This window comes from Lycium barbarum, chromosome 10 (genome assembly GCF_019175385.1).
Source record: "Lycium barbarum isolate Lr01 chromosome 10, ASM1917538v2, whole genome shotgun sequence".
NCBI lineage: Eukaryota > Viridiplantae > Streptophyta > Magnoliopsida > Solanales > Solanaceae > Lycium > Lycium barbarum.
In genome coordinates, this window is record NC_083346.1 from 119983152 (window position 1) to 120007494 (window position 24343).

The following is a 24343-nucleotide window of genomic DNA, read 5'->3' on the forward strand; positions in this document are numbered from 1 at the left end:
TTGTCCGAATAGGCGAAGGTCAAAAATTAAAGACCACCAATTTGAAGGGAAAAAATTAAAGACCAGTGCGTTTGAAGGGCAATCCGCGGGAAAAAAAAAAGTGTTTTCAGTTTGGTTATTTGAATAAGCCTTTATGGGCTTAATGTGTTTAAGTTTGGGCAATTTGCAGGATTGGCCTTCGCTGGGGGTGGTCTTTAATTTTTATCCCTCGAAATGGTGGTCTTTAAATTTTTCCCTTTAGGCAGAATGACATGGGCACAGGCAGAATTTTTGCCCATGCAAATTCTGCCTTAAGGCCCAAATTGCATGGCCAGATTTAATTCTATTTTGCGATTTTTTTTTATTTTTTTTACTGAGCTGGGATTCGAACCCATAACCTTAGGATGTTAGGCGAAGGGAAAAACTTAAAGACCACCAATTTGAAGGGAAAAAATTAAAGACCACCCCAAATGAAGGCTAATTGGCGCAAAAAACAAAAAAAAAAATAAGTTTGTTTGAGTTTGGAGTGAAGTGTACAAATAGTCGCTTTAGGATTATTTGTTAAAATATTGTCTAATTTACAAAATATTTAAACTTTAGCCTACTTAAAAACAAATTTCACAGTTCACACCTCATAACCATTAATGCTTTATGGGCTAACAGAAATCCTTTTCCAGTAATGAAATTGCACGAATTTCCCTTCAAATGGCTGGTCTTTAATTTTTGTCCTTCAAAATCGAATTTATGCCTAGTGGGACATAAATTCTTTAAGACGCGGGACATAACGATACGAAAATATAAGCTTATGCCCCGCAAAAAAAGTTATTTGCTTTGAGGCATAAAAATTAAAGACCAGCACAAAATAGGTACAAAGTGCAAATGACCCATGCTTCTCGCCCAATAAGAATAAGCCTTTAAACATTCTACTTTTCTTATATTCAAGTTTTGTTTGATTTTGGAGTGAAGTGGAAAAATAGTTGCTTTCAGGAAGCTATTTAAAACATAATATAAATGTATAAAATATTTAAAGTTTAACCACCATAAAATCAGATGACCTGGAGGTCGGAAGATTGAAACTTTGGTTGACTTGCTTATCTTGTTTTTCGATTTGCTCTAAAATGTTTGGGCCTAATTTTAATCATTAAATTCGCACGATTGCCCAATCTTGGGGTGGTCTTTAATTTTTGTCCCTCAAATCTCAGTTGTTTAATTTTTGTCTTTCGACACTTTAAATAATAAAAAAGTGACCGAAAGTACCCCTAACATCGAAAAAGTTAAAGAAAAAAAAACGAAAAGCAAGGTTTCACAGAAATTATGTCTATTCGGGCAAAGTTACAGGAAGATGTCGAACTATTAGTAGCTTTGATTTTGTTTGTCCTATGGTCTGGAGGATTTTGTGATATCCACTTTAGTTTTTTATTTGAAATTTTAGTCTATGGATATCTACTTTAGTTTTGGATTTGAACTTTTTCTTATATATATATATATTCTCTATTTATTTTGCTCTTTTTTAAAAAAAAAATTGCGCTTCACCTCAATGAAGCGGGCGCTTCGCTTCACGCTTCGCTTAAAGCGTGAAGCGGGACCTTGTCGCTTTTTTCCGCTTCACGCTTTCCTGAACACTGGCGCTACTATAAGACCTTTCTAAAAAAATACAACGTCAATTGATCTTTAGTTCAATAAAAGAAAAAATTGAACATGGGTTGTAGTGTAACTACTCTTTAATATGTTATAAATATACTACCAACTTATAAATCGTTTAATATTTGATATAAATGGTTGGTAAATATATCTACAAAGTTATAATTTTTTTTATAAAATATAAACTTTTGGGTCAAGTTTTACATTTTGTAAAATTTGAAATCATGATTTGGAATCCCAAATCATACTCCCTCCATCCCAATTTGTTTGAATGTTAACCAATTTGTGAGTCAAACAACTTTCTTTGACTTAATTTTAAATGTAGATTTTTTGAGTATTTTATAATAAAATTTACATATTTGAAAATTACACAAAAAGTATTATAAGTCTGCACAAATAATAATTCACAATATAAGAAAAGATTTGGAGAAAATCATAGTGAAAGAAAGAGTTGTTTGACTCCCTAATTGGTCAACCTTCAAACAAATTGGGACGGAGGGAATACCTTTTGTTGGATAATTTGAGATTTAAAATATATGAAGATAAAGTTAAAATTTTGTAAAATTGCATAAACAACCGCTAATTTGGAATCAAAGTAATATCATGGCCGAATGCCTAGTACAACAACAACAAGCCCAGTATAATCCCACCATGTGGGCCAAATGCCTAGTAAGACAATAAATTGTAAATGGAGGGAAGAGTATTTTTAAGTTGTTCATCGACTCAAATATTATATTTATTCCAAATGTACATTGGGATCGAAGGGGTTCATAACTTTGAATTGGTCAAATTTTGAGCAAATAAATTATGAGATTTCTCAACTACTTATTCTTGGAGTTGTAAGAATAAACGGTTGTTTGTCCAATAATTTGTGGATTTCACATATTTAAGGTAAGAATAGAACTCTACCTATGATAATCTTATAATTATCAATATGTATGAAGTACGTTTGGGTTATAGATTGAATTGTGATATGACAACTTGTAAATTACGTGTTTTCAGCTATATTTAATTGAGTTTTGGTGTTTAATTGATCTAGTGGTGACATTAATCTAGTCACTATGAAAAACATAGTTGAGGTAACCTGCACTGTAATTAATTTGCTGTTGCTTGAATTGATTGAATCATGAAGTTGATAGGGGTACTATAAACTAATGTGTTGCTTTATGAACTCATTTGACGAATTGATAAGTATTTTGGCTGGGAATTGAGTTAGTTGACATCTGAACTTGAACTGTGATTTTTTTTCCTTCATAAAAAAACGTGATTTGGAAGTTATATTGTTAACTTTGAGCATCTACATTCATCTGGACTTGGATTGTGACTTTTGTTTCCTTCATAAAAAAACATGATTTGGAAGTTTTGTTGTTAACTTTGAGCATCTACATTCGATGAATTTTTAAAAGATTGGATAAATTCCACGGTTTGCCCTTCAAATAGGCTAGTCTTTAATTTTTGCCCTTAGCAATCGAACTTATGCCTAAGCGGGCATAGATTCTTTAAAACCGTGGGACATAACTTGTAAAATATTATAATGCAAAATATAAATTTATTCCCAATGAAAAAGTTGTCCGCATTGAGGAGCAAAAATTAAAATGAAACACCAGCACAAAACAGGGGCAAAAGTGTAAATGATCCATTCTAATTTATTTTCTCATCTCAAAGAAACCAAAACAAGATATACAAGAAAAAGAGAGCAAAACAATAGAAAACACTTGAGAAAAGGCCATAAATAGTCCCTTATCTGTGAGAGTCTAAAATGGTCCCTTAGATATACACTTACCGGTTTTAGTTCTTTAACTATCCAAAAACTTATCAAATTTGGTCTCTGTCTATTTTTTTTTTTTTATATATAAACAGCATACAAATTCATAAACCTTCGTGAGATTAATCATTAAACCATTCCTCAGACTTATATTTCTCTCCCTACTTCTTTTTCCTCAATTTCTGTAGCTTTTGACAAGAACTAAGAAATTCTAAGGCTGGCAATGATTCACCATATTCACACAACAATTGGAGAGTGCTAAGGTTTTTCAAGTTGCTAATGTTGTTTAGGGAGTAAGATTTCTGAATTTCATCCATTCTTAATTCTCGAAAATTGACTAAATCAACAGGGTCAACATCCAACTACCCCGAGATAGAGCGAACCCATATGATACATCATAATTAGCTTCATAACCAATCAATAACTAAATAACAGGGGAAGTTTAATAAATCTCAACAGATTAGTCATAGATAACAATATCTAAATCATCTTCCCATGCTGAGTCATAATCCTCAACAAATACATCACCCGTAATGGAAACATTTAAGAATCTCTACCAGACAGACCCCACATGATAAGTAAAGTTTAAGAATTAAAAAGCATAAGCTAGATGATGAATCTATATTTAAGCAGTAAAAGAGAGTAAATGAAACCATTTTTGCAGAACAATTAATTAAAACATCACAATTTGTAGAACAATTAATTAAAACATCACAAAATCATTCTTGCATTGAATACCAGAAACAATTCTATTCAAACCAATTCCACACACTCAATAAAGCAAAAAATAAAAGGAAATTAAACACTCAAAAACCAAACCAAAATATTCAAGTTTGAGATAAGCTCTCATTAACAACCCTAAAATCTGATTAATGCTTCTACAATGTGAATGTCTTCAAGTGGTTCGCAACAGTACCCACATCTGCCATTTTATTTTTCACTAATAGCTAGTTGCTTCTCCTGTTTCACCCAAATTGTAAAACATACATAATAATTAGTATTCAGTAAAAGAGACTTATCAATTACCTAAATTAAAGAGTAATTATAATGTTCACTTAATGGTGAAAGTCATTTTCTATAGAATTATATTTAACTTCATATTAGTTACTCTAACCAATACTGAAACAGTTTTAATAATTTTTTTAGTCTTCAAATTTTCGTCTAGAAATTCTCCAATGTACTATTAGTATTATTATTAATTTTCGAAGTTATTTTCATTCACCGATGAATATTTTTTAGGAAAGTATACCCAGGAAAATCAAAATATTGACTTTTATTAGTAAGTTTGTGATGTAAAAAATAAAAAATAAAAAAATAAATTGTCATGGTATAAAAATTAAACCTTATACCAAGAGATCTGTGATAGAAGTAATACTAATAGATCTGAGTAAAATCAATTTAAGAAATGGTGATTAGGGATTGGGATTTGTTACCTCTGCTATTATGAAATTGGCCGAAATTAGATTTCATTCTTTGGGGAACCTCTCCACGTCTTTCATTCTCTCTGGAATCACCTTTAGCTTTCGACAGATCTCGATCCCAAGACCTTTAATCAGAGGCATTGCACTTGCGACTAAATGCCATCTTTCTAGGTTTCGAAGATATTCAAGATGAAGGAACTCCAGTTGACTGAAGCTGTTATCACTGCAGGTAATTTCTTCTCCTTCATAAGCATTCACTAATTCGAGATTCCTTAGGTTTGGCAACATTCCCAGAATAGGCATCGGATCTTCCATGAGTTGTGAGCCAACAAGGGTCATCAGTGTGATTGAATTTGGAAATGGGGGCAGTTTGTCTGTTCTCCCATTTAACCACAATTTCTGGAGCTTTTGACAAGAAGTAAGAAATTCTAGGACGGGGAATGATTCATCATCACACCACAATTGGAGAGTGCTAAGGCTTTTCAAGCTGCTAATGTTGTTTAGGGAGTAAGATTTCTTAATACGATCCATGCTTAATTCTCGAACATTGACTAAATCAACTGGGTCAACATCTTTCCACTGATTGCAACGAATGCCTCTAAGAACTTGTAGACTTGTGAGTTTGTTTATATGTTGCAGAGGTTCTGAATATGGAGCAAGTAAATGTCTTAGATTTACTAGGTTGGCTGTCTCCGGGGGTAGTTGGCATGGCTTTCTGTTGTTTTGGACATCAAGTGTCTGTAAATTCTTGAGGTTGCCTATGGAGGAGGGAAGAAGAGGGATACCTCTCAATCTTAAGAACTTGAGGTGGTACAAACTTCCTATGACATCAGGTACTACAGGTGTATTGTCACCACGAGAATCCAAGTACAACACATACATATGTTGGAACTGATTACGGAACTTTATGAGACTTAACTTATAAAAATCTCTATCGAAGAACAAAACTGACCTTAACTTCAAGTTAGAAAGATCAAGTGAGAGGTACCTTTGTGCTTGATCATGAATGACATGTCTGGGACATAAGGGGGATATTGAGTGATTTTTTGGATCATAAATGTCAAAGAAGTTTACCTCTAATGCCTTTTTTACAGCAAGATCCCGAAGTAGATCATGAATCCTGCATTGAGTAACTTCTTCCCAAAGTGTATTTGCCACTTGAACCAAGCTTCGTCTTATCAGCTCATTCAGGAAGCCTTCAGTGACATCCTCCACTCTCTCTTCTCCTCTTGGTATGAATCCTTCCGCCAGCCACAACCGCATTATATCTTCCGCAAGGATCACTTGATCTTCTGGAAAAATACCGAAGTAAAGAAAACACTGTTTGAGCACAGTGGGCAAATCGTTGTAGCTCAATGATAGTATGTAGGAGATTTCAACAGAGTCATCTTTAATATTCTGCCAAAGGTGGTCCTTCACCTTTTGCCATTGTTCTAGCCCCCTTTTATGCGAAAGTAGTCCACTTAATACAACAATTGCAAGAGGTAAGCCTTTACACTTGTCCACCATATCCATAGCTAGCCTTTTCATTGTTGGGACCATTACCCGAACATCGAGTAGTTTCTTGCAAAAGAGGTCCCAACTCTCTTCTTGGTTAAGGTAACGGAGTTTATGGACAAAACCTTTGTTATCTGCTCTTTCGGCAACTTCCTCCTTCCGCGTGGTAATAATGACTCTGCTGCCATTCTTGCTATCCGGGAATGCTCTTTTCAGACTTTTCCAAGCTTCTCTATGCCATAAATCATCGACCACCACAAGGTATTTGCGTTCTTTTAATAGATCACGAAGGTGACATTCTAGATCTATTTCAGTCATCTTTTCCAACAAATCTAGATCTTCCTTGGTGCGTCCTTGGATAGATTTTATGATACTCATAAGAAGATCCATAGTATTGTACTCTTGAGAAACACATATCCAAGAGCGTGCTGGGAAGCTAGAAACTATATCAGGACTATTGTAGAGGTTTCTCGCAAGAGTAGTCTTGCCTAACCCACCCATGCCATAAATGGAGATGACGCTTCGGTGAGGCTCTGCTTTGAGAAGTTCAGCTAGCAATCTTTTTACAACATCCTGAAAGCCAACAAAAATCTGATCTTGATCATCCACATAGAAGGTAGTTCTCCTCGGTGCTCTAACCATGGCAGACCGATTGTTTGGTCGATTACTTGGCCCTTCTCCTGCAATATTATCGATATTTCTAATACCATAAGTCTCTCGTTTGCGAGAGATATCCATGACTCGCTGCTTGAGGGATTGGGTCTCCTTGCTGACATTGTAGAATTTGGCCTCCTTCCTACATATGCAAGTGCAAACCTTGAGACGACTAGCAAATCCATCATCATCGCCTTTACCAGCCTCAAAGCTGTGAGTCTCTAGTATAGCGACAGCGTCATTAGCAACAGAGTTGATATCAAACACCCATTGTTGAACTCTATGATCCCGAACTTGCTTTTCTTCTGCATCTTTGAGGAAAGACTGCATGTACAGAAGCTCATTTCGAAGCCACTGCACTTCCTCTCTCAGACTTAAACGCAGGTTAACTTCCTGGATGAGGAAATCCCCCAGTTTTTGAACTGCATATGACACAAAGGCATCAACCATTTTCAAGAGTCTTGATATTTAGTATACTCAGAGCTGGAAAAAAGGGGCTGTATGGAAAATATTGGAAGAAAGCTGGAGAAAGAGAAACAGTAGAGATAAAACTAAGATCAAGTTGAAGAAACTGAAGCCGTTGATTTTGAGTTTGATAAGAGATGAATACTGTTTTTGTGTTAATGAATTGAGTGTTTAAGCATTAATAAATCCGACAGATGAACACGGGGCTTGTGGAAAAATATGTGGGGAAAAGTTAAAAGTAACAATAATATGTGTTGTACAATGGTCCACCACTTAATAATTCTGTTTGGACAATATAAAAAAAAGTTTTAAATCCTTCTTTTACCTTTTCTCGTTATGTCCTTGAATCTGGTGTTACAGCAATACATGCACCAGGCATATAAGGTCGCTGTCCCCTATGCTGTTTCCTCTTATTTAAAAAAGGCATATGGGAGAAATTTAAATCAAGTTAGCTGCAACTGCTGCCAGAAAGAAGTTTGATACGCATATTTTAATATGTTGCTAGCTGTCATTTAACTACTCTGATATTTTAATTGTTTCAAGTTTGACCAGCCACTTGCATTCACGCTCAATAATTGATGTTTGTCCCCCCCCCCCCCCCCCCCCGCCCCGCCCAGCACACCCCCCAACCCACCATAAAAATACAGGATATGCATATTACTTTTGATCGTAATCATTCTGCATAAAACAATAATTTCCAATTTGGACTAATATTAACTGGATTTGTATTCATTGTTTGTACACATCCCCCAGAAATTAATTTAACTTATATATCGAGTATTAAATAGTAGTAGTAGTATAATTGGTTTGTTTGGGGTGAGAGACCTGAAAAGCATCTTTGTATACAATCATTTGATTTTATAGGAGACAGTCAAATCAAAGTTGGCTGCTAACTGCCAGAAATAAGTTTGATGTGTTTGTTATGAATGGGCCTGAACCACTATTTGTAAATGGGCCAGTGGAATGGGATCCAGGATGATAAACAGTGTCTTGTGAGAGCAATTGGGGTTATGCGAACTTCTTATCAACTTTCTTGAGTCTAAGCTTGTCATCCCCATTCTTTGTTACTGTTTCATTTCTTAATTTTCCAATTGTAATTTCCTATTTCAGTTTGTTAAATACAATCATCTTCCCCATTGTCGAGTATTTGTAGTAGTGTTTACTACAGAGTTACGTATATTTTAGTTTAGTTTCTTCTTTTTGGATTAATTAAAACAATAACATCAAATGCCGATTGACATTAGCAACTACAATATTATTCATTGTTCATACACATTCCCCAGAAAATTTAAAATTAATTTGAACGGCCAAGCAACTCCCCATGTTATGGCCCCGTTGAGTATTAAATAGGAGTAGTAAAATTGGTTTGGAAGCATCTTTCGATACAATCATTTGACTTTGTATTATTCCATCAGAATAATGATCAGACATTTTACATTGTGCCTCACATAACAAGCACAATGTGTTCTTCTAATTTTTTCTCCATTTGCTCTTCTCAGTGTCATTTGCCTTTTGTGTTTTCTGTTGTTTTTATTCATCCTCTGCCTTTACGAACACCCATATGCTGCCTCTGATTGTTTTTTATTCTTTTTCCCTTCTTTAGACTATCAATGCATATAAACACTATTTGTTTTGTTTTTTGGTTATTGCCTTCGCTCTGCAACTCTTGCTGATGAGCTTGAACTTCTATTTTCTTTTGACCTTCTTCTTGGCCTATCTTGATTCACGGATATGCATGGCGTTATGGCTGACCTTTTTTTTTTTTTTTTGTTAATGTCGTTATACAAAGTGCCAGGTGTTTTGAGGACATTAGTAATGAAGCACAAAAGATCAAACTGAATTGCATTAGACTTTTTTGTTTTTGGTGTGAGCAGATATATCCAGGAGATACTGAGTCCATTATGGATATTCTAGGATCTTGTTAGAATGTTGGATCAGTTTTTCTTTTGCCTAAAGTAAATATGGTTTTCAGCACAACCTATGTGCTGGTTTAGTCTATACATACTACTGTTACCTTCACACACACATACAAAAAAAAAAAATTGCCAGGTGTTTGGAAAAAATGTCACTGTAAGAAATTCGGACCTTGTTCGCACTGTTGAGGAGTGGAAATCTCATTTTTATCTACCTTTAAGTTCTTACTGATTTTCACTTTCAAGTTGCTTCAGCTGTTTCGTTGAAGAAATTCATGTCACGACTCAATTTTTACTTCACTAGTTTTGGACACGGGCATTGCACGTGTGTCTCATGGAAGTAGTATGAACGATATAAATTATATTAAAGTTGCAGCGAAATGAGTTATAACAAAAAAAATTAAGTGAAAAAGTAAGTTAATTGGGCGGTGTTAGAGCTTTTCATTTGAAGTTTTCGGATTCATTGGCATTGCCTGAGTATGAGGCTTTGTCTGATCAAAGGGAAAATACCGAGAAGAAAAAGTAGAGAAAGTGAAATCTTGGCTCTTTAAAAGATTTTTCCAGCTAGATATCAGCGTAAGTAATTGACGCATAGGCTCGATCACAATCAAATGTTATATTTCGTGGTAAATTTGGATGAAGTGTTACCATTTTTAGCCTATTAGGTAGTGAATGCAACAATATGTTCTTTTTCCATTTGCTGTCCTTTTGTTGTCTGATTTGATTGATCTAATGTTGTTTCAAGTAGAAAATTCTAATGTTATATTTCTTGGTAGCTTATCAGTGTAGTCGGTTCAATTTATGTTAAAAGTGAGAGTTTCAATCATCATGCGCTTCAAAGGCCAGTGTTTCATACTTTTCTATTTTAGCTAGTTGTTGTTGTGTATTATACGTGCAACTATTTCTAATCATTGGGATCATGCGAGAATTTTGCTCTAATATCTTGAGCAGTCATAAACTTTTGCTGATTCCTGATCACTCATTTTTTCAGGTTTGGATTCTGCATAGGACAGCTATATCTGTTATGACATTTTATATGTGGATTGTGTATGTGCTTATTTTATGTCATAAATGCTAAGCTGCAGCAGCACGGGTTCATTTTAATAATATGGTGATGAGGTCATCATTGGTATAGACAACAGAGGATCAGAACATGAGATACGTAAAATAAAACATCCAAGGTTCATTACAGAGCTTTTATGCAGAAATGTTGTATCTTAGATGGAAGAAATAAGGACTCTCTTTGAGGAATGTGATGCAATCATCAAACATCTCTTCAATGGACTTGAACTTCATTCCTAAGCCCTCCAGCTTCGAAGTGTTGAATTCATAGGGAGGTCGATCCAGTTCCTTAAACCTGAAATAGCAGTGTTGGCAAATGTGAATCTTCATCAAAACGGTACTGCGTTTCTCTCTAGTTTCTATTACTATATGATTTTAGCAGAGATAACGAATAAAGATGTAGCTGTAGATATTTCTAGGTCACAGAGACGGATCCAAGATCTCAAAGCAGTGAAGTGCACTCTCTTGTCTTACTATACTCACATACATACATAGGTTTTGCTTTTTCACTTCTATATGCATAGTAACATATACAGGATTTTGTGCAAGTGTTATCGTCCTATTAACAGAACTTGGCTTGTACATGTAGTTGTCACTTGAGTTGTAGGGCATTTAAGGCGTTACTTCATGTTCTAAATTAATGTTTACTTTGTATTATTTTGAAGTGGTGCTAACCTATTGTATCTGCACTAGATTTTTCGACAAAACATTGTATAGTGAAATTTTAGCAAAGCAATGTCAGATGACAACTCCTGCTATAATCTGCCACAACATATACAGTCAGATCTTTCTTGATTTAAAAAAAAAAAAAGAAAAGTCAAACCTCTCTATAACAACATCTCACTATAACAGCCATATCTTATGTGGAACCGATCTTTCATGTTAAGTTATATATTCTGTATAACAACATTTCACTATAGCAGCCAAAAATATCGGAATCGGAATAAACAACGCTGTTATAGAGAGGTTGACTGTATGTAACTTGAGTTTGAGACAATAGGTTCAAATGCACCCATAGTTTATATAATGAATATGCCTCTTCTCGGGATTATACTAACCTTTTAGGAATAGGCAAAGACGGGTAGCGCTTTGATAGAACTGAGACAAGTTGATTGTTGTCAAGAACCTTTGAGCTGCAAAGGAACCTCCCATGGGCATTTGGATGCTCATAGACAAGTATATGAGAGAGTGCTACATCATCTATATGAACATAACCCATTCTTCCATGGAATTCAAACTTATCTGTTTGTCCTTTAAGAAAACCAAGAACATCATTTGCTGTTGAACATAAATCTGGAGGCAAACTTGGCCCAATGATGAAAGAGGGGAGTAGTGTAACAAGATCAACGTTGTTTTGTTTACAGAATTCCTAAGCAGCCTTCTCAGCTAGGGTCTTTGATAGTACATACCAAATCTTGCATGGAAAGAGTAAAATGGTGAGATCATTTTTTATGCTTTCCATCTGAATTTATACAAGTCTCTGCTTTTGCAGTAAAACTGTGTCCTTTATAGTTTGCGTCAGGTGTCTGAGCTTGTGTGTACAAAATCAGAAAAATAAGGGACTACATTAAATCGACAAGGAATTCGTGAATTTGTTTTACTCAAATTGCAGGAACTATACTAAAGCTAGTTAGATAAATGAACTCCTCTGCTATGCGAGTATGAGCAAAAAAAATTAAAATGTAGACTTGCTTCTATGGAATCCATGAACTAGAAAGTTCAAGAAATTGCCAGATGCTAGACCTATTGGTACACCTGTTTGTTAATATGGTTTTGGATATGATCAGTTCTGTCATGATTATAAGGTAGTATTAGTTATGTTTTATGATTGCACATATGTAAGTTTGGATCCTGTTAAGGTCAAAATATATAGTCTAAAGAGTGATTACCGGAGAACTGTTGTTGAGGATTTTCAAGGTGGAATGCGATCCACTCAGGCGGTAAGTTTGCAAATGGGAAGCTTCGTTGGGCTACGGATGATGATGGCTGGAGCATCATTTCTATTGATTTGGCTGATGCGAAATGGGGGAAGGTTGAGCAGTCCTGCTATGGAGAATGATATAGTCTTTTGCATCTGGCAGTGTTGAGAAGTGATCTTTCTGTCTGTTGTAATTATATGAGTAGTCACACAGATGTGTGGGTTATGAAAGACTACGGGGTTAAAGAGTCTTGGATAAAAATGTATACCATCAAATATCTTAGTGATCTTGAGAAACCTTATTTTTCTTGTTTGCTATCCTCCAACTCTTTGCATGTCAAAAAAAGGTGAAATATTGCTTGTGATTGGATCAACTCTCATGATACACAATCCAGAGGATGAATCGTCCAGATATACAAAGGTTGCTGAGGTTCGTACCTGTTTCGCAACAAACATCTACATTGAAAGCCTAATTTGGCCCCTTTTACAAAACGAACCAAGCACACAACAAGAATGAAGGTTGTGAAAGCACAAATGAATGACAATGGTGTAGCTAATGACTTGTAAGTGTTCCACATGATACATTTTTCTGTTTCTTTGTCAAATATAAAAAAAGACATGTCATATTCTACGAACTTCTTTGCACCGCATTTGCTTGTAGATTTTATTTTCCCTTTTGTTTTTGCGTATTTCCATAAAATAATTTTGTGACGACAGTTATTTGGTTGTAGTGCTTGGTGTCTTCTACTCTCAAAGTAAATGACATTAGACATTGTAGATCTTTTTGAGCAATGAGTTAACGGGACGTGTCGTCCCTCTAAGAGCTTTTGCAGCTGGTGAATTGAATTAGCAGTGGCTGACCGAACTGCATGTATTCTTTATTATTGATGCTAGAGGAAAGGGAACTCTGCCTTCTGTTTCAGTAGATTAGATTAGTCAGAGAACTTTCTTTAGCTTTAAGACTAGGGATCCAAGGAATTGGTGGGAATCCACAAGAAAGAAAATCCCAATCTTAGAACATTTTGGTGGTTTTCCTTGTTGCTTACATCTAAACTGTTTTTACTTGTCAAATGACATATCATGGGGTGCTTGGTTAACTGATATGTACCTTTTGAGATTTTAAGAAATGAAAGCTGATGTTAAGAACAATTAATCTATCCCCTGCTGACTGCATGAACCAAAATGACGAAGCATGGTTTTTCCGTGTCCTCAATGTTTGTTCTATTTTCCATGTGCATTGAGAGTGACTTCTCTATGTTCGCTAATTGCATATCCCACTTTCTCGTCTTTGTACCTTGAATGCAGACGAAGCTCAGAACAAGCTTTTCCTTCCCTTGAATATCTGTTGTATGTAGTATCTTGAGATTGTCGTGGCACAAGGTTGAACAAGCTTCTACTACTCTTGATTTCTTCTTTTGTATGTAGTATCTTGAGATTGATTTTGAACTACAAGCAGATCTTGCCTCTGCTACTTATATGTTGATGCTAGTGATGATTTGTTCAACGTGTAATGAATATCCAGTGATGCATGGTGAAAGGAAGGACATTATAAAAGTTGTTGGTAATTTTCTGATATAATATCTAGTTTTGGAGTTTTTCTTGTTGCTTATATCTTGCTGTTTACCAGATTAGTCAACATTTATCTCTTTCGATGCAACAAGATCTTATTTGTAACAAGTGGTTTTCTTGGTTGGTTAATTGGTCACATTTTATTCATGAAATGGCTTGGATTGGTATTAGTCTGGATACGGCAAAATCATTCTATTAGATCTAAGAAGTACATTTGATCTAATAAGTACCTTGTGTTAGAATTGAGAAATTCTATGGCTCGGATCTTTTTGCCTTACCTTCTATTATATTAGTAAAGGGCGAATGGGGGGGCGTGTGCAATAGTTTTCTTACTTCTCTCTCGATCGCTTCAATGCCTATAATTTGAGAGATAAGAGGAAAGCCCTCTCTCGAATCGAAGATGTAACACAAATAATGACTCTCTTCGCCAGGATGTCAGCAGGTTAGGCAGCTCTAAGGTTTTTTATATTCGGTGGAAGGCAGGCTGAAACTCTGCCCCAACCAAGTGAACCTAAGGGTCTGAAAGAGTTCACGATCTGATCTATGGGGTGTTAACCCTCCTTGCTTCGACTCTGTCTTCCATTATTTTAGTTATACAGTCAGTGGCTGTTTCTTCCTTCACTTTAGCATTAATGTTGACATTAGCAAAATGGTTAAATGAGGAGAAAGCAATTAGCTGCTATGATCACGAGAGTAGATTGGGAATACCTGTGAACACGGAATTCTAGGAGAAATAGATTGGGTATGAAGCTTTATTTAATGGGATCCTGTCGGCTTTAGAGTATATGAAAGTGCAAATGTTTGTCATCTTTGTCATTTCAAACTGGAAGGTTCCCGATATAATGAATTCTCTTATCTTGTTCTTAATAGAGCTTATTATATCAAAGTTGTCTTTTCAAGAATCTTCATACATTCTGTTGAATCTTTCATTCATGATATTAATAGTTCAAAAAGAACTAGGTGTTGTGGTTAGGTTGTGTATCACAAAGTAAGAGATGAAAAGCCTTGTCAAGTAAAACTCTACTTCATTATGGTATCAACTATTTGTTGTGGCATTGTGGAGATTTAATTCATGTTAAGAGCAACTAATTCATGGTATCAACTATTTGTTGTGGCGTAGCTTTTCTCCGTTCTTAATGTTCATTGATTATTCTCTTATTTCCATGTGCATAGACAAAGACTTCCGTGTGTTCGCTAATTGCATATCTCACTTTGTTGTTGTTGTAGCATGAACGCGTCGTGACAGAGTTGAGCAAGCTTCTCCTTCTCTTGAATTTCTGGTGTATGCAGTATCTCGAGATTGTTGTGACAAAATGTTGAGCAAGCTTATCCTTGTATACAGTATCTCTCTGGACCACAAGTTGATGTTGATCCCCCAGCTACTTACATGTATTATGATTTTAGTGATGATTTGTTCAAATTGTAATGTTATTTTAGTCAAAGAAGTAGAAGGTATCCGGTGATGCGTTGTTAAAGGAAATTTATACAGTAATGTACTTGATAACTTTCTGATGCATTTGGTTTTAGAATATTTCTGCTAATTAACTCTAAATTGCTTTATATATGGCTTGAGTTAAGAGATGTACATTGCCATCTTTTTACAGTAACAATATCAACAAATGCATCGAGGAACGAGTAACTGATTTTGGTTAAATGCGGTGTATGGAGCATGCTTGCGCATACCTCGAATATTATTCAATCTGCATTAAAGGGGCATGGTTAATTTAACCCCTAAAGTCTCACACCAGAAGCCAATGTGATTTAGAGGGAACAACCCTGCTTCCGAATGACACACTCATTTTGTTGGCTTTGTATCATTGTAGGCTCTGGAGTTTGAAGAAACATTCAGATATGAAGACTTGCAAGTGAACCAAAAATGTAGTGTTTCAAAACAGCAAGCAGACAGTGGATCATCTGCTTCTGCTTTACAAAAGCTTTTGCAAAGACTAAGGCTATGTTTAGTAAGACAGAAAATGTTTTCCACGGAAATTATTTTTGAAGAACATATTTTCTCGGAAAATAAGTGATTTTCTAGAAAACTATCATTTTGAAGAGCATTTGATATTCATAGCAAAATTTATTAATGCTGACAATATTTTTATCGATTTTTTGGTTTGTGGTATTAAATAACATTCGTTTGTATAGTTTTTAAATAGTACTGAATAGGGCGTGTTAGAACAGAAATAGTATTGGTATGTTAATGACATGGTTTATTATGTATAAAAGTAATATTTAAAAGGGTGTATAACTAATATACGTATTAGTTATACATAGATTGATACACTACCAAATGAAGGATTAAATAATACATGTGAAGCCACATTCAAATCATCCTAAGAGGAAACCACGTTCATGCTGGACATGTGAAGCCATAGATAAGCTTCGGACAATGGCACGGATGAAGTATTGGGGATTTTCTAAAGGGATAAGGCATCATTACCCCCTTACCTAGTAACGTTTTTGCTACGACACACCTTACCTAATGTTTGGTTCTATCACCCCCTAAACTATTTAAAATCGTAATATTTTACCCCCTAAACGCTGACGTGGCAAGGAGAGTGTTTCATTCTCTTTGAAAGAGTGAGAAACATAAACAACGGGAAAACTTATTTTTTTTCTTAAAAATCTGTATTTTTTTAAAATATGAAAATAAATGTAGTTTTCCAAATTTAGTTTTAAAAACGGGTTTTCTACATTTTAAAAAAAAAAATCCAAAATTTTATAAAAAATCAATTTTTTTTTCCAATTTTGACAAGAAAAAACACTTTTTCTGGATTTTATTTGAAAAATAAAAGTGTCCTAAGAAAATGAAATCGTGAAAATCAAGATCTTTTAAGACTTTTAAAAAAAAATAATCAAGTTTTCCATATTTTTAACAAATCCATTTTTCCATATTTTAAAAAAAAAATTCATGTTTTCAGTTTTGTTTTTTTTTTTAAAAAAAACATATGGGTTTTAAAAAAAAATCAATTTTTTTAAAAGGGTTTTAAATTTATTTTATTAAAGAAAATTCAGTTTCTTAATTCGCATTTTCAGTTTTTTTTTTTTTTAAAACGGGTTTTAAAAATAATTTTTTTAAAAGAAAAATCAGTTTTTAATTCGCGTTTTCAGTTCTTTTTTTTTTAAAAAAAATCAAATTTTCAATTTTTTTTAAAAAGGTTTTTTAATTTATTTTTTTAAAGAAAATTCAGTTTTGTAATTTGCGTTTTCATTTTTTTTTAAACGGGTTTTAAAAATAAATTTTGAAAAGAAAAATCAGTTTTTTAATTCGCGTTTTCAGTTTTTTTTTTTTTTTTAAAAACGGGTTTGAAAAATATTTTTTTTAAAGAAAATTCTGTTTTTTAATTCGCGTTTTCATTTTTTATTTTATTTTTTAAAACGGGTTTTAAAAATAATTTTTTTAAAAGAAAATCAGTTTTTTTTTTTTTATTCTTGAAAATTGACACGTAAGCTGATTTTTTTAAAAAAGAAAATAAATAAATGCACATGTTGCAAGGAGAGTGTATGTTACTCTCTCATATGAGAGTAGGCATCAGCGTTTAGGGGGTAAAAATTAAGGTTTTAAATAGTTTAGGGGAGTGATAGGACCAAACATTAGATAAGATATGTCTTAGCAAAACCGCTAATCGGTGAGAGAGTAATGATGTCTTATCCCTTTTCTAAAAGTAGGTATAGGTTAATGAGTGCCTCCTTGAGCTTTGCTTATATGCTGGTATTGAGCTCGAATCAAATATTTGTGGTCGGTGATTCCAGTAACAGTGGCTCTCCTCGTGTACTTTTGTAGTTTGATCTACTTGTTGCTAGATTGTTTGTTTAGGTGATCATCATAACTCCGCTCATTAAATCAGCCACTCCCAAGCTCGGACTAAAACGGGGGGAAGGTGTTAGTAAGCAATTACTTTTGTCTGTTACCATCTCAAATTCTACAATACCAAAGGCTATCTTTACGGGTATGTTTCATTATGCCAAGTTAATTACATGAGCATTGCAGAAAACATAGATCGACTTCAACGACGCTAGAAGAAATCGCTGTCAATATATGTGTAAAAAAGATATCCTAAATTGACCAAATTACTAAATATAATTCTCAAAAGAAGCTTAAATAGTAACATACTATAGACCAACGAAAGTATACTACAATAGCATAAGAGAATTAAATAAAGACTAGGGGAAATCTACTCATAAAAAAGATAATGAATGTCCACTGGAATGACAAAACAACAATAAATCCCTAATCCTTTTCTATTTTGATTTTCTTATAAATTATTGAATGAGGGTCTTCTTTGTCTCCACAATTCCTTGTTTTCTTCGCGTGTTTTTTCTGCACCTCTATTGCGTCTTCCTCAATTTCAATTGCAGCAATAGTTCCAACTTCATGCATCTCTTCAGCAATTAAGCTCCTCTTGACACCATTGGCTTGAGTTCACTTGTCAACTTTGACCAAAAAAAGTAAACTCTTTATTCTTACTCAAGATCATCTTATAGTAAAACTCTGATTCTTCTTTCTGTAGTAGCATAAGAACAAATTAGTTAACATTATTTTGCTAATAAGAAGCACAAAAATATCCAAATAGCTATCACGTATACTATAGATAAAATGGAAATATGAGATTACCTATTTAGAGATTGATTGGATGTATTCGTTAACATCACAACCTAGCAAGTACCTTGCAGCGTCAAAAAGTGTAACATTGCTATGTCATTCACCATCGAACACCTCAATTTTTAAACGATATCTACAAATAATGTATAAAAAAGTTAATAACTTATTTAATATCAAGAGATATCTTGGTCACTACCTAGTGTAATCCCACAATAGTGGGGTCTGGGGAGGGTAAGATGTACGCAGCCTTACCCCTACCTGGGTAGGGAGGCTGTTTCCGATTGACCCTCGGCAACCCTCCTCCTTTATCCGGGCTTGGGACCGGCAATGTGAGCGAGCTCACACAGGCGGAGTTAATATCAAGAGATATAAAAAATGTAAAAAAGCTTTCACATATTTACCTTTCCTCGTAATCGACGGTTTCTGACCTCCAATTGCTACAATTTGCAATTTTATTTTCAATATTGACTATCTTATAGCATTTCTTGCAAGAAGAATACCATGGCTCATCTTTGTCTATAATCACTGTTACTCGTGCATTAAATCTACAATATAAATCCTACATATTTATTTTATTAGATATAACCCATCCAAAACGAGTATATCATTCTGAAATATTGTACAAAATGTACCTTCATAGTTGCATACGAACCATTTATGATATCTTTGATCTTCACTTCTTTGGCTTCTCTAATCATCTTAGCTGGCATTAATGTAATATCTTTATTTTGCGCTTTCAAACAATCATGCCTGTAATGAAGTATGAAATTTATTGGATTATCAAGTATTTTATAACTAAACCGTAAGTAGTAACATTTTGGGTGAACAAATAATATCATATATTACCAATTTTGCAACTTGTTTGCTTTTTGAAATGTCGGGTTGATCAACACACTACTAATATGAGTGGTAGATATCCTCACAACACACAAAATAAAGTTTAGTAAAGATGTAATATAAAGAATTAATTGTGAACGTAAAAAGAGTTTTCGATATATTACCTTGATACGTCGACCCTTTCACATCACAAAATGCTACGACGGGTTTTGTATCTATCAGTTTTTGTAGTATTTCCCCATCTTTTTCAGCTAGCTCACCCCACAAGGTCACAGTTCTACGATCATACCTAAAAGTATCAATTGGATTATGTATTAGTTGCAGGAAATAAGCAAACATTCTTATATGCTTGCAGCTAAAAACACACAATCACTAATAGTAGTTGGTTATTTCTTTCAAACTGGTTTATATGCTTGGAGCAACAAAAACACAATCACTAATAGGATACTTAAGAGTCTCTAAGTCCTAAGTTTTAGCAGAGAGATCCAAGGTTTGTATTGCTGATTCAACTAGTGGTTAGCACTTAGCAACTTGCTTTGCTGATTCAGCTAGTCCTAAGTTTGGATCATAACTGCAGCTAGTGGTTAGCACTTAGCAACTTGCTTTGCTGATTCAGCTAGTCCTAAGTTTGGATCATAACTGCGGACTGGAAATGCAACTTGTTTCAATCTTGCCATTATAATAGGATAATGTCTATATTGGAAGCATAGAACCATTTGTCAAGTCATTCCTATTCTGATTTTTTGAAAGCTGGTCAAACTTTGCTTTTGTGAGATGTTTGCTTGTATTTCGGTTTCAACATTCACTATAGTTCTTATCGTAGAGATGTAGTTGCCGGGGGGATTGGGTTTCGACCTAGCCTCTCATCCTTCTTTTTGCAAAATGTTTAGCACGACTAAGAGCACTTCAGTTTCAGGATTTATTATATAGAGTAATTTTTTTAAAATTCAGCTACCAGGACGATGTCAATGCTCCTGGTATTTGAACTTAAATAGATCAGTGTCTAATGCCAATACAATTTTTTTTGATAAGGGTATCTAATGTCAATACAATATTTCAGGCTTATGCCAGCTAGAATAACCTCAGCATGTTAAGGAATCCTACCAGGCAGATCTTCTTACTTTAATTTATATTCTAGCCTGGTATCAATTTCTTCATTATGAAACACCACGTTTAAGGATCATTACTTACACTAAAAATTTCTCTCCATCTACCTGCTGTTACTTGTGCGTATACATGAGATATTATCATGTTTTGATTCCATACCACTGAATATCTTAACACATTATTTGAGTAATTTAAGAAACTATTCAAACTAAAAATCCGATTACTGTGCTTCATGAGATATTGTATCAGATATCTAGTATAATCCTCCTCCTATTGTTAGTAAAGTATCCCTATTTTTTAAAATTTTATTTGACAGGATGCAGTCTCACCAACTGGAGGAAGCAGGTCCATCATTGATGTTCATCACAGAAGAAATTATTTCTTTATCCCACAGAATAAAGTTGGTCAGGACATTTTCATAAGAGTTACAGAAATCAGGGTACTACCTAGCATAATTAAAATGCCCTCTAGAGATTTCAAACCAATTAGAGTACCTGTTGTGAAGAATATGCTGGATTCACACCTTTTTTTTTCTTGAGTTTTTTTTTCTTTTTTCTTGAAACTATATCTGGATTCACACTTGAAAGGAAGTCTCTTCGTAAAAGGCAATACAATGGTGACAATAATCATAGCAGCCGCAGAGGTATATTTTTCAGATAAAGGGAATCAAAAGCTGTAACGACATACCAATATAAATGCCTTTCTCTACCCGATTCTCTTCTTCTCATTCCTCCGCTTGACACTTCCTTCATTGGGATTGTTTGGACTTATAGGGGTTCACCGGGGGTATATTTTACCCATGCATATGGACCTAAATTCCAAAAGAAAAAAAAGCTTCTAACTTCTTTTCATTCTGTCACAATCCAAAAGTCAATAAAAATCATAGTGGAAAATATTTTTAGGGAAAATGTTTTCCTTTTCTAATGCGTGGTTAGAAATGCCCAAATCCGAAAATGGAATAAAACCTTAAACCCTAGGTTGCAAATCAACCAGGTAGGGGTGTGTGATTGGATCTTCACGATATATCACTAGTTATCCAGCAGACTTGTGACAGAAAAAGACTAGTTATCCAGCAGAAGGCAACCCGTATTTCAATGGATGCAAATGATAAAACAAATTCATGTGAGTTTTATCTAAATGCAGAAAATCATGACATGTGAGTTATTCCACAATTAGTGCAAGGCAAGCCAAGTTTTTAAGTTCACAACAATGTCAAAAAATGTTCCGATTCCAGACTTATATTCAGTATTTCTTTGTCTCATAAAGTCGACAATCATAAAACTAAACACTTTACTGTTGAATATAATAGCGAATAAGATAATTACACCTCTCAACCTATCTGAATATGTTAACCCAATGACATCATTTTGTACAATTAGTAACAAAGAGAATGCTACGTCGTTCCTTTACTGTTAAACACCTTTCTACATAAAGGATGAAAAGGCTTCAATGGAAAAAAACCATCAGTTTCTTTCAATGAACTGACATTCAGTAATTCTACTCATTTCTTTTTGTCCCTCATTTTCACTTCCTTCCTGGGAGGGTGGGGCCTGGAGGGCCAGACTGAGACTAGTGTGGCAGAATATGTTATTAAATTATAAACCAGATAAAAAATGCAGGCCTAACGGAGGTTCCCAGCTAAACAACGCACATTCTTACACTAGAAGTGGCAGAATAGAGAAGGAACCAGGTACTAGATTGGTCAAGACTTAAAAAGACCCTTACCTCAGTTAAGAGTTCAGTCTCATCCACAGAATGAAGACACACCGACACAATCCATCCACACACCCCTTCTGCCTACCTCCACCCCCGCCAACCCGCTCCACATCCACACCACCCCACTTACCCCACCACCCATACACCTACCCCCCACGACAAGAAGATACACTCCGAATTAACAAAACTTCATAGTGTTTTGCTTTGAATATATGCAAATGCTCTTAAAATGACATTTTTCAACTTACGTACCGAACACAAGAAAAACGAGCTAGGCAAATCATTTATTTTCTTGGAAAACATTTTCCCTCATACCAAACACACCATCTATGTAAAAGACATTCATCCATACCAAAAACACCAATAAATAAATAAATCATAATCTGCATAATGAATGCCCAAATCTGAAAATGACATAAAACCTTAAACCCTAGTCCAAAACCCTAGGTTCCAATTAACTGAAAAGAGTGCTTATAATTAGAAAATGAAGATTTGCATAATGAAATGCCCAAATTTGAAAATGGCATAAAATTTCAAAACCCTAGGTTGCAAATCAAGTATAAAATAGGAAAATGAAGATTAACCCGGAGGTCTTCTACATTTAGGTTTGTTACCGAGGAGGGGGGAGGGGTAGGGGGTTGCAATGTATCAACCTTATATATAAGGTGTTTATACGGATACGGGCTAAACCTGGTAACAAACTCAAAATATGGGCTATGTGGCGTAAATATTTTCTCTTAGTAGACATAGAGCGTAATTTTCCCTAAATTCGTCTATACCAACAACAGCCAAAAATACTCAAATGTTGTAAGTCAAATTCGTCTATACCAACAACACCCAATAACTAATCTGCAGGTCTCAAAATAGCTCTTTTACGTTTAGGTTTGTTACTCGGTCTTCTCTTTGGTGACCGAGTATCAGTTAGGCTGTGATGGTGGAATCCGTGGAACCCTAAATCGGAAATTGTTACGTTTAGTTTTGTTACTCCGGAGCAAAAGCGGATAGGGGTCGGGTCGGGTTATATTTAAGCTGGGCTGGATCTATGGACCAATTTGGGCTGAAATGGGAATTAAACGGCCAATTTGGGCGATTGTCCTTTTTCGGGGAGTGGTCTTTAATTTTTGGCCCTCAAATTGGTTGTCTCTAATTTTTGTCCTTAGCTAAAAATCCCATGGTTTTGGATTCAAATCCCTGCTCAGTCAAAAATTTTAAAAAAAATTGCAACATTGAGTTTGGATTCACAAGGTAGAGTTTTGCAATTCTGGTAGAGTTTTGCTACGTTCAGGCATAAGGCAAACTCTACTTCAAGCAAAAATTTTTTTTTTTGCTCAGTTGGAATTTTACAAAATTTAAAGGCCTAAATTTTTCCTGAATAGGCCTAGATTTGGGTTGGGTTTGGGTCGGATCGGGTCTTTTTACCATGTGGACTGAGAAAAAAAAAAGTCCATGTGGATTAAATTAAAGGAAGAGGGTCAAAAATGCCCTCTACTTTGGGACAAGCTAAAAATATCCTCCGAATTAATTTTGGGTCAAAGATACCCCTCCCTCTTTAAAGTTTTCAAATATGCCCCCGTATTAACGAAAATCCACAACATAACCCGATTTTCAAAATGAACATGTGGTTTGTGGAATAAAATAAAATGAAAGGCCACATTTTCAAAATGGACAAAGATGCAAGCTAAGCGAAATGAACATTCTTAAAAATATCCAAATTTCCTGTTACGTGATTAAAGTTTAGAAAATCGAAACATGAACATGTGGTTTATGGGAAAAAAGAAAATGAAAGGTCACATTTTCAAAATGGACAAAGATGCAAGCTAAGCGAAAGGAACATTCTTAAAAATATCCAAATTTCCTGTTACGTGATTAAAATTTAGAAAATCGAAACATGAACATGCAGTTTATGGGAAAAAAGAAAATGAAAGGTCACATTTTCAAAATAGACAAAGATGCAAGCTAAGCGAAAGGTACATTTTTAAAAATATCCAAATTTCCAGTTATGTGATTAAAGTTTAGAAAATCGAAACATGAATACGTGGTTTGTGGAAAAAAAGAAAATGAAAGGTCACATTTTCAAAATAGACAAACATGCAAGCTAATTGAAAGGTACCAAAAATATCCAAATTTCCAGTTATGTGATTAAAGTTTAGAAAATCAAAACATGAACATGTGGTTTATGGGAAAAAGGAAAATGAA

At 34.6% G+C, this 24343-nt stretch overlaps 2 protein-coding genes and 3 long non-coding RNA genes across 11 annotated transcripts in view; 2 read left to right on the forward strand and 3 right to left on the reverse strand.

Moving 5' to 3' along the window:
- Positions 1–4088: 4088 nt before the first annotated feature.
- Positions 4089–8023, reverse strand: LOC132613755 (disease resistance protein RPP13-like). 2 transcript variants are annotated; one of them, XM_060327967.1, is made up of 3 exons: positions 7748–8023; positions 4819–7379; positions 4089–4345 (listed from the first exon to the last, which is right to left on the reverse strand). In XM_060327967.1, the coding sequence occupies exons 1-2, from the start codon at positions 7788–7790 to the stop codon at positions 4852–4854; spliced, it is 2571 nt and encodes an 856-aa protein (XP_060183950.1). In that variant the 5' UTR covers positions 7791–8023; the 3' UTR covers positions 4089–4345; positions 4819–4851. The 2 variants fall into 2 exon arrangements, with proteins under 2 accessions (XP_060183950.1, XP_060183951.1); XM_060327968.1 differs by lacking the exon at positions 7748–8023 and having other exon boundaries at positions 4819–7725.
- LOC132613759 (uncharacterized) overlaps positions 4883–24343 on the forward strand; it is a 46173-nt gene continuing 26712 nt past the window's right edge. The window contains exon 1 of the long non-coding RNA XR_009572094.1: positions 4883–5035. This is a non-coding gene — a long non-coding RNA (uncharacterized LOC132613759). The remainder of the gene's footprint in view (positions 5036–24343) is intronic.
- Positions 10434–12137, reverse strand: LOC132613757 (tetraketide alpha-pyrone reductase 1-like). The gene is made up of 2 exons (XM_060327969.1): positions 11456–12137; positions 10434–10692 (listed from the first exon to the last, which is right to left on the reverse strand). The coding sequence occupies exons 1-2, from the start codon at positions 11614–11616 to the stop codon at positions 10533–10535; spliced, it is 321 nt and encodes a 106-aa protein (XP_060183952.1). The 5' UTR covers positions 11617–12137; the 3' UTR covers positions 10434–10532.
- Positions 13702–15444, forward strand: LOC132613761 (uncharacterized). Its single transcript, XR_009572096.1, has 2 exons — positions 13702–13876; positions 15112–15444. It is a non-coding gene; the product is annotated as an uncharacterized LOC132613761 (long non-coding RNA).
- On the reverse strand, positions 17980–23109 carry LOC132615290 (uncharacterized). Of its 6 annotated transcripts, none has more exons than XR_009572636.1 (7): positions 22157–23109; positions 21119–21242; positions 19334–19613; positions 19120–19237; positions 18889–19046; positions 18500–18620; positions 17980–18318 (listed from the first exon to the last, which is right to left on the reverse strand). It is a non-coding gene; the product is annotated as an uncharacterized LOC132615290 (long non-coding RNA). The 6 variants fall into 6 exon arrangements; XR_009572639.1 differs by lacking the exon at positions 18889–19046 and having other exon boundaries at positions 19334–19405; positions 19489–19613; positions 22157–23108; XR_009572635.1 differs by lacking the exon at positions 18889–19046 and having other exon boundaries at positions 22838–23108.